Below are 10,000 nucleotides of genomic sequence, written 5' to 3' on the forward strand. Positions count from 1 at the left end.
GGGGGCATTCAGGGACTCGGAGGTGGTGATCGCCGGCCTGAGTAACATCTACACTCACTACATCACCACCTACGAGGAGTACCAGGTACACAGTGAGGCTGTAATACTGCACAGCGCCACCAGGTGTGAATAATCCAAACTGCTGGTGAACGTTGTTACTTGTGTTCTTCAGGTGCAGCGCTATGAGGGCGCCTCCACCATCTACGGCCCGCACACGCTCAGTGCATACCTGCAGAAGTACAGAGGCCTGGCCAGAGCCATCGCACAGGTGAGACAGGACAGGTTATAATCAGGACTTTGAATCTGGAAGGAGAGGAAAGAAAACAGCTGATGGAGGAGAGCTGATTCTGTAAAACACTTACAAGACAGATGGACACTGTTCTCATCAAAACTCACACTCATTCCTGAGGCCTCACTCCGCTAACCCTCAACACAAACACATGATGCACACATGTTTACATTCAGTGTGACTTACACTTCCTGGGATATCATTATCTGTGATGCCCTTTCAAAATAAATGTCCATAGTTCCACTTAGAAATCAGAGAACCTTTACTCTGCAGAACTTGCCTGAGAAAAATCATGTTTTGAAGTTTTCGTCAGTATCAGTGATCCAGTGATAGTTGTCTGAACATCCATGAGTTCACTGCTAACAGGAAGTGCTAACAGCTAATGCGGCTACTATTAATGGAGACTACGTGACTAAATGTAAACAAATGTGGCTACTGTAGGTCCAAATTGGAATGTAAAGGTTTTCATGTTGCACGGTCCAAACATGGACGGTTCTGTCTCGTCATGGTTCTTGCGCTACTGGAGCATTAACAGTCGTGTGTGTTCCTGTTAATGTGTTTTCAGGACCGAGTGTCGGAGCTGCCCGTCGGCCCTCAGCCTCCCTTCTTTCAGAGCAATCTCTTCAGTCTGTTGGGTGCGGCGTCCGTTGATGGAAAACCAGTGAACAGCAGCTTTGGAGACGTCCTGGAGCAGGTTCTGCCCCTCTACAGACAGGTAGGACATGTGGCGTCCCTCAGGGTTCTGTACTCAGCCCACGCTGGTTTCAGTCAGAAGACTGCTGCGCTCCTCAACTACACTAACTCAGGGTTTTTATCTGGTTCTCAGGGTGACGTCGTCTCCGTCACGTTCGTAGCAGGAAACCCCCGACACTCCGGAGACATCGTAAGACCAGAACCTGCTTCTCATCTGTTTCGTTGCTCCTCAGCTTCTCTGTAGTTCAGTCTTCTGCCCTCCGTCCGCTCTGATCTCCTCGGTCTTCTCGTTTGTTGCAGAGAGATAAAACTTTTGTCACGGTGGAGATTTATGAGAACAGAACAAACACCTGGGAGGTCGTCTACACTGATGCATCATGGGAGACCAGGTAGGACAGTGTGTTAGGGACTTTCTATGTGAAGGCAGGTATTCAGATCCTTAACTTCAGTAAAATTATTCATACCTCAGTGTAAAAAATACATTTTCAAGGTTTTCTGAAATGTTTTTTCAAAAATGCAAATGAGGCTTTTAAATGAAACATGCAGTTTGGAGGAAGCTGCAGGTTCAAACTCCTTCATGATGTCGACAGAGTCAAAAGTTTAAAATATTATCCTTCATGTTTTTATGAATCAGGCTGTGAATGATTTCTGAGCAGAGCGCTGTGTGAGTCTGACAGCAGCTCGTCACCGACTTTAACACAGTTACTTTTTGTGTAACAAGTTTTCTGATATTTTATGTTGAAATATTTAAATGAGGCTCCTGATCTAATAGTCTGAGAGAAGACGGAACAAAGTCTTTAAATTGAACATGAAAATATTGATGTTTTCAGCTGCAATCAGGAGAAAATGTTAAAACAGTGAGAAATGTGGTGACAATGAGCCCAAAGTGACGCCTCCACCATGACTGTTCGGTCCAAAGCTCGACATTAATACACTTTCTTATAGATTAAATGAACAGGACAGAACGCCTGGTGTGACCCTTCACACCTGTGGGGACACTGCGAGGACCGGTTTGGGTTTTAGCCATTATTGAGAAGAGTATCAATAAAAACCTGGAGTCAGGGAACGATAACCAAACAGGAAAACAGTCTCAAAAAGTGGTGTTCGCTTGTAAACTGTAAACATTTATCAGATATTTCAAATGAAAGGAACAGTCAAGGAAATCATCTGAGTGCTGTTATCACAAATAATCAACGACCCGACCCGTCCAGCTGACACTGAATCACCATCAGCCTGCTGACGCTAACGTTTATATATTCAAATGGTTTATTAACCGAGGCGTCTCGCTGCAGGTTTCACTGGCTGAAGGGTTCGAACCGGCAGAGCAACTCCACGGTGGAGTGGCACATCCCGCCGTCGGCCCCCAGCGGCTCCTACAGGATCCGACACTTCGGACACTACAAGCAGCTGCGAAACCTGAAACCCGTCATCACGCCTTATGAAGGCGTGTCCGACATCTTCGAGGTCGCCGCCAGCTTTTACTATCAGTGACATCACGGCACCGGAAATACAGACAACAGCACTTCACAGGGAGGACTCTCCAGGACTCTCCATGACCTTCCAGGATAGTTTAATGACCTGAAACAAGCTCACACACCAACAAAAACACCAAAACTGTTCACAGTCCGGCTGTGACAAAACTACTGATGCCTCTCGTGTCACTTAATTCACTAAAAATGCCAAATTAATGAGTTGGTCCGGCCCACAGACAGAACTGAATCTCAGTCCAGATCCAGAACCCAGGTCTATGTCCAGCACCCACATCTGGACCAGAATTTGGTACTGTATGTCGGCAGTATGGCTACTGGGCCGGACAAACCTGTATTTAAATCACTTCACTGAAATCACTGCATTACACTGAAGACGTCAGAACTTTATAAAAATGTCATTTAATTTGTTTTCTTGTGTAAATTAAACATCACGAAGCAAAGAGCGTTTCTTCATCTTTTAAAGCTTCAAAGTACATTTATGTATTTATTCATGTATTTATTGTGAGTGTGAGTGGCTTCATGCTGCGACACAGAACGACTCCGGCAGATTAAAGGAGCTGCTGGCTGTCTGAACCGTCTGTGTCCACTGGGGGGCAGCAGAGACAAGCTGTGAGCACAACGCGGACATGTCGACCTCTCCTCAGCTGATCTATAGATCTATAGATCCATAGATCCATAGATCCATAGATCTATAGATCCATAGATCCATAGATCTAACACACACAGCAACGTGATCTGATGAATGTAAGTCCTGCTCTGCTTTGTTACTCTCTTTGTAGAAGTAATCGATTACCTTTAATGTGAAAATTGAAAACTTCTCAGAGCGTCTCCATCACTGACGACCTGCTCACTCTCGTTTCACCTCAGTTTCTATCACCTCACCTCCTCCCTCAGCTGCGTCTTCTTCTTCACACAGTTAGTTGAGAGCGAGCAGGAGGACAGCGCCTCGTCCTTCACACGCCTCCTGTGTGCTGCGAGCCTGCAGCCTGGTGTCACACTGACCTCAGGTCGGACCGAGCCGCTGTCCTTCAGGATGAACGCCTCTTCAGTCATCTTCAGGTTAATGTGCTGACGCTACAGAATAAAACTGACACAGCTGTTCATAGCAAAAATATTTATTTTAATCTCGTCTGTGTAGAAATCTGTCGAACAAACCAGAAGTGCACAACAACAGGAACATAATCAATCATCACAGCATGAATCCACGTAGAATAATGACTGCCGGGTCAGAACATCAGCACTGAGAGTCCACATCGTACCAACATGAGACTGAAGCTCAGAGGACCGACAGACAAACATTCAGTGTTCAGGTTGTCGTCACGGATGTTAATGACGTCACAGGAAGTCTTTTATTTATTCCGTCTTCATGACACGAACGCTCGCCAGGTCCAACAGCTCGTCCACCTGCAGACATCCTGACGTCAGCAGCTGAAGAAGACGGCGTGATGACTGAAAGCTCCAGAACAGTCGAGCTGAACCGAGGGAAGCGATTTGTCAAATAAAGTTCAGAACTCAAATTTTCTTTTTCTTCCTTTTGTTTTTTCAGCGGCTCTCGTCGTCTTCTGTACATTTCATTTCATTTTAAAGCAAAAACACGATGTCCTGGTTCAATCTGATCAAAGTGACGACGTTCTGCTGCTGACGGACAAACTGACAACAATCGGCCCAGAAACCTGCTGACGTTCATGAACTCTCGTCTGTCCTCCACCAGAGTAAAGTGCGTTCAGCTTCACACACACACACATAAAAAATGCTTTGGTCCGTTAAATGAAGCTGGATGGAGGAAACATGCTGACTCGTCTTTGTAAATCAACGCACGGCAGGATGCTGGTTTGAAGTTTCTTTAAACTTTATAAAACTCTGCTGAGTATTTACAGTTTTCACAAAGGTTCAGTTTGGAGAGGAAGCTGTGAGACATGATGACGTACCATGCTAATGCTATGCTAACATGCTACCTTAATGTAGACGTTTCCTTGTTAACTTCCAACATGCTAACAGTTACATTAGCATATCACAGGTGTGTTAGCATTTAATTCTAAGCACAGCTGAGTCATGTGGAGTTTGGCTAAGCTAACACTGGACATGAAACATTATCATGTTAGTTAACGTTGTAAGAGTGTTAGCACGTAACATTAGCACGAGTCTACTGTTAGCATGAAACATTTAGCACATTAAGGTAGCATCTTCACATTGAAATGGAAATGTTACCATAACATCTAACATTTGCATGTTAGCATGGAATGGTTAGCACGTGAAGGTAGCATGTTACCATTAAAAGTGAAACGCTGAGTTTGGTAACATTCGAGCATTAATATAACATGTGACCTTCACAAGTTAAATGCTAACATGCTAAGTAATTAGCATGTCAGTATATTAACATAGCATGTTAAAGTCAAAATATGATTCTCTCATTTACTTAACATGTTACCGTAACATTAGCACCGTAACTATAATATTAGCATGGTCAGGCTAGCTTCCCCCCCTTTTTCAAGTCTTTATGCTAAGCTAACCAGCTGGCTATAGCTTCACATATTTAGCATACAGAAATTACAGCGGTATCACTCATAAAATCTATTTCTCAGATACGCCTTTTCCAGGAAATTAGCTCTGGTTTATGATCTGGTTCTGTTGAGGAAGATTTGAGTGGAACCGTTATGATGAAGGATGCGTCATCAGAACAGACCAGAACACAAACAAACAGGTGCGGACCAACAGTTAAAGGTGAGACGTAGCTGTTCTCTTTCCAACCTGTTGAATAGGACACGCCCACTGATGATGTTTGGACTTCAGGTCAGTGAGAACCTGCATTTCTTGGGTTCCAGCTGGGAACCAACGTTTCTGGTTCCTGACCAGTTTATTTTGGGTTGAAACGCTCCAAATGATTCAAATTTAGGTGGGAGAAGAAGCTCCGTTCAACCCTCTGTTGTCTGATTGGACGAACACGTTAATGAAGAGTGGATCTGGTGTATCTCTGAGCTCAAACAGAACCGTCCCACCACCTCCTCTCCTCTGAACTGGAACATATAAAAGATCTTTTCTCCTCTCTGATGATCACATGAATCGGTTCTGGGAGCTTCTGTTCCCTCTCACAGGGTCTTGGTGACTTCCTGTTTGCTGAGGAGGACTTCCAGCAGGCGCAGCTTAGCTTTGAGCTGTTTGTATTCCTGGTACTCCTCCTTCATCAGAGTACGGTCTTCTTTCTGGCAGATTCTGTCAGTAAACACAAGAGTTTGTATTAGTGATGAACCACCAAATATAACAGAACCACGGGCCCAGGATCGATCCCTGTGGAGCACCTGGAAGAGCTTTGGACCTTTCTGACATGTGACCATCAACAACCAATCAAATCAAACATCTGTGTGACCAAACTATTCATTCACCGTCCAGTCTGACGCTGAAACTCGTCCTCAAACTCCCTCAGAACTTTACGCCTCGTCTTCTTCTCGGACCTCGTCTCCCTCAGACACTGCAGCAGCTGAGACCTGGAGGAGGAGGAGGAGGAGGAGGAGGAGGAGGAGGAAGCGGTGGTGGAGGAGGAGGAAGAGGAAGAGGAGGAGGAGGAGGAGGAGGAGGAGGAAGCGGTGGTGGAGGAGGAGGAAGAGGAGGAGGAGGAGGAGGAGGAGGAGGAAGAGGTGGTTTAAACATTCAGTGATACACAACAGAAGCTTTCAGACACACACACACTCACTCACTCACACACACACACACACACACACACACACACACACACACACACACACACACACACTCACTCACACACACCTGGAGGCCTCGTGCAGGTTGGCCATGGTCAGAGCAGGTTGTCGATGGACGGCTTTCACCTCGTCTATCGGGGACACGAAGGCGGGGTCGCTGTCCCGGTCGCTGTCCTCCTCGCCGGCAGCTGCTCGGGTCGCTCTGCGAGGAGGCGGGACGGGAGGTTCCTCGACCGTCGTGGAGCCCATCGAGTCTTCATCAGAACCGTCCTCTTCCTCCTGACGGACAGAACAGTGAAGAAGAGTCACTGAGGAGCTGCTGAAGCTTCAGTGTCCATCACGGCTGAATGTCACACTGTGACTCACTATGGTGGTGATGGTCGGGCTGGCACACAGTAAACGTTTGATCATCTGGTATCTGTCGTACAGAGGCTTCACCAGGCCTCGCTCCTGTTTGGTCCCCTGACAGAAGACAAGAGGACAAGAGGTTAATAAACAACATGAAGTCATTTAGTGGAGCACAGAGCAGTTTCATAGCACTGAAGAGAAGACTGTTGAAACTGGACTACATGGAGACAAAAAGTTTTTATGTTCGGTCTTATTTTAATTCATATCCAACATGTGAAGGTTCCTGAAGGATCTCCTGGACAGATTTTTGTTGCAAAGGTGCTTAAAAAGGTAAATGATGGATGAAAAGACAATATTCTCTTCAGATGACTTCATGCTGTTCTTCATGCTGCCCACCAGATGGCGCCATTACTTTACATGAGCGGCTGGTGACGAGACTCACCGGCCGGCCGTGAAGACTCTCAAAGTACAGCAGACATTTCTGCAGGGTGATCTTCTCCAACACCATCTGAGCCTGAGTCATGTCCTGCACACACACACACACACACACACACACACACACACACACACACACAGTTTGTCAGTATGTCAGGAGGAGAAAAGTAAAAACATGCAATAGAAAATAAAACGCAGGCAAAGATGAACAGAGTCTGGTGGGCGCGATCAGCTGAGCGTTGAGACCTTCATGTTGTCCGGCAGGCCCAGAGCTTGTCTCTTCTCTCTCAGTCGTCTGAACAGAGACTCCACTGTCTCCTCCAGGGTGGGTTTGTGCTCTGACGCCCCCTGCTGGCCGGAGATGTACCTGCAGGACACATAAACACTGACTGATGAATCTGACGGTACTCTGATTACACTCATGAGTGCTGATGTGTTGGTGCTTGTTACCTGCAGGTGTTTCCTGCTCCGTCCTCCTCCTTCGACTCAAACACAGACTGTCTGAGTCTCAGCTCTGCAGAGGACACAGACAGAAATGTAATGTAACTGAGTACTTTTACTCAAGTACAAAGTTAAGATACTTGTACTTCACTTTCTTCTTCTACTTCACTGCAGTATTTGTACTTTTGCTTCAGTAAAGGATCTGAGTAGCTCGTCCACCGCACTCAGAAATGAACCCTCTTTGAGCTGTCTGGACTTTGATATCCAGGATTTCTTTGAATCTTAAGAAGTGTAAAACATTTGTGACCTCTGCTGCTTCAGAAGACAGTTTATCAGCACGTACTGTCACATCTCTTGGATCAACACTGAACTGATCTGAAGCTGAGGTTATGAAGACGTCCGGCTGATGTTTTCACCTTTGAGCTGTTTGCGAGCCTTCGCTAGTTCACTCATCACTCGGATCATCTCTGGGTTGGAGTATTTATCGTTGTGGGACGGCTGAGGGACAAAAACACATCATGAAGCTGTTAACATCATTTCTTCAAGGAAAAACTGGACTAAAGCTTTGAACTAAATGATTTGGGGTCCTGGACTTGATTGTGGACTGGACTCCTGGTCCCTGCTGAGTTTACCTTGTAGTTCATCTCCTGCTCGAACTGATCCTCAAACCTGCGGACCCTCTTCTTCAGGGTCTGAATCTGTCTGCTGAGGAACGGGATGGAGGAGGGACACTCGTCCTCCGAGACCTCCGGCATGTCCCGACCCCGACACCTGGACACAGACACAGACAGGTAGATGGGCGCTGCACTTGTGTCTCCAAGTGTCAAAACAAGACCAACAAGTTTAAAGTCAAGTCTCAAGTCAGGACCAACAAGTCAGTTTGTCCCGAGTTATGACTAAAACAACACAGACTGGGAGACAGACCAGTTAGCAGACAGACAGGCAGACAGACAGGTGGACTCACAGTATGTACTGCTGGCTGCAGGGTGGTGAGGGTGCAGTGTCCGGGTCCGAGTTGAACCTCAGGCTGTGGCTGAGGCTGGAGCAGCGGGGGGATGGCAGAGGGCTTGGACCTCCTGCCAGCAGCTGGAGGAGAGCTCCTCCTCCTCCTCCTTCTCCCCCTCCACCCCCCTCACCTCCAGGGCTGCTCCTCTGGGGGGAGTAGGGGGAGTGGTGAGGGCTGGGAGGCAGCGCTCCGTCAGGGGTCAGGGGCTGCTGGCCCGGGTGGATGGTGGTTAACGGCTGGTATCTGGGAGACTGTGGAGGTCTGGTCAGGACCGTCAGCAGCTCTGCAGACGCCAAAAGTATGTGTTAAGATTGAGGTCATATTTATAATCAGTGTTTAACTGTAACATGTTGCTTGTGACTCACTATAATGAAGTCAGAACAACTTAGATCCTTTATCAACCCCGAGGGAAATTTAGGATTTTATACTTAAATGACGTCTGGAAACACCTCAAGGACCACCAGAACCTCCTCAATCACCCCAAAATCCACTGAAGACAATGACAACCTCCTCACTGCCCGACAGAGCCACCTACAGGACCTCTAGAAGCTCCTCTAGAGCCTCCTCAGTTACTGCTAGAACCAAAGTGACCCCAAGAATTAACACAAAGACCAACAGAACTACATATATAACCTCTTAAACCTGCTCAGTGACCGAACATCTAAAGGCCCACTGGCATGGAACCAATGGAACCACCACCTAATGACCCCTTGAAAACCTGAAGCACCAATAGAACCTCTTCAGTGACCACTAGAACCCTCTCAATGAGCACTTGAACAAAATCAAGAATATGTAGCAGCTCCACAGTTACCACTAGAACCTCCTAATGGACCGTAGAACCCTCTCAATAGCCCCCAAATCCAACAACCTCTTCATTAACCAATAGAACCACCTAAAGAAGCTCTAGAGCCTCCTCACTGACCTTCAGAACCACCACCAAAGTGAACCCCTTGAATCACCTGAAGGACCAATAGCACCTCATCAGTGGCCACTAGAACCCCATAAATGACCTCTAGAAGCTCCTCAATAACCCCAAAATCTACCCCAAAGACCAGTACATCCTCCTCCTCAAACAATACGATCACCTACACAACGTCTAAAACCGACAGGACCACCCCTCTAATGACCATTAGAACAACATTAAGAATCTCTAGAAGCTCATCAGTGATCACAAGAACCTCTTAAAGGCCCGTTAAAACCTCTACCTCTACCCCCATGTCCTGCCAACAGCAGTCTCTGTTTCTAACCCTTCCTCTCACTGTGCTCCTGATCACTCAGTTTACCTGCTAATCTGCTGATTTCATCTCCAGTTGGCTGCTGAAAAATACATGAAACAGATCCTCAGTCACTCAATAATCCCCCTGAGCCTTTTTACAAACAGCAGGTGAGGAACTGCACGGCCACAGTTCTGGAGGACCCGAGTGCAGAAATGTAAAAGCAGCTTCGGGAGCTTCAGGAGCGTAACAGCGGTCAGTCAGCGTGTCTCACGTGCTGCAGAGGGTTTTCACTGAGCTATAAATAGCAGCACACTGCTGGTGGCGTGCTGTGCAGAATGAGCCGAGTCATCACAAAGACCGAAGCTACACACTGATCAATACGGTAC

At 46.9% G+C, this 10,000-nt stretch overlaps 2 protein-coding genes across 2 annotated transcripts in view; one reads left to right on the forward strand and one right to left on the reverse strand.

The window, feature by feature from the left end:
- asah2 (N-acylsphingosine amidohydrolase 2) overlaps positions 1-2,826 on the forward strand; it is a gene marked incomplete at its 5' end in the record, with an annotated part of 13,423 nt that extends 10,597 nt beyond the window's left edge. Inside the window, 6 exons of the mRNA XM_084341730.1 lie at positions 1-85; positions 173-268; positions 855-1,004; positions 1,116-1,172; positions 1,283-1,371; positions 2,275-2,826. The exon at positions 1-85 is cut by the window's left edge and continues 14 nt beyond it. Of these exons, the coding sequence (XP_084197856.1) occupies positions 1-85; positions 173-268; positions 855-1,004; positions 1,116-1,172; positions 1,283-1,371; positions 2,275-2,473 (676 nt within the window). The 3' untranslated portion in view covers positions 2,474-2,826. The remainder of the gene's footprint in view (positions 86-172; positions 269-854; positions 1,005-1,115; positions 1,173-1,282; positions 1,372-2,274) is intronic.
- Positions 2,827-3,571: 745 nt separating this feature from the next.
- LOC311250429 (protein FAM13A-like) overlaps positions 3,572-10,000 on the reverse strand; it is a 7,997-nt gene continuing 1,568 nt past the window's right edge. The window contains exons 2-11 of the mRNA XM_084342108.1: positions 8,356-8,680; positions 8,024-8,162; positions 7,808-7,889; positions 7,401-7,464; positions 7,197-7,317; positions 6,958-7,041; positions 6,534-6,629; positions 6,235-6,446; positions 5,853-5,954; positions 3,572-5,682 (exon numbers count right to left, since the gene is read on the reverse strand). Of these exons, the coding sequence (XP_084198234.1) occupies positions 5,559-5,682; positions 5,853-5,954; positions 6,235-6,446; positions 6,534-6,629; positions 6,958-7,041; positions 7,197-7,317; positions 7,401-7,464; positions 7,808-7,889; positions 8,024-8,162; positions 8,356-8,680 (1,349 nt within the window). The 3' untranslated portion in view covers positions 3,572-5,558. The remainder of the gene's footprint in view (positions 5,683-5,852; positions 5,955-6,234; positions 6,447-6,533; positions 6,630-6,957; positions 7,042-7,196; positions 7,318-7,400; positions 7,465-7,807; positions 7,890-8,023; positions 8,163-8,355; positions 8,681-10,000) is intronic.

This window comes from Pagrus pagrus (assembly GCF_965226575.1).
Source record: "Pagrus pagrus genome assembly, chromosome: 21".
In the NCBI taxonomy this organism is placed as follows: domain Eukaryota; kingdom Metazoa; phylum Chordata; class Actinopteri; order Spariformes; family Sparidae; genus Pagrus; species Pagrus pagrus.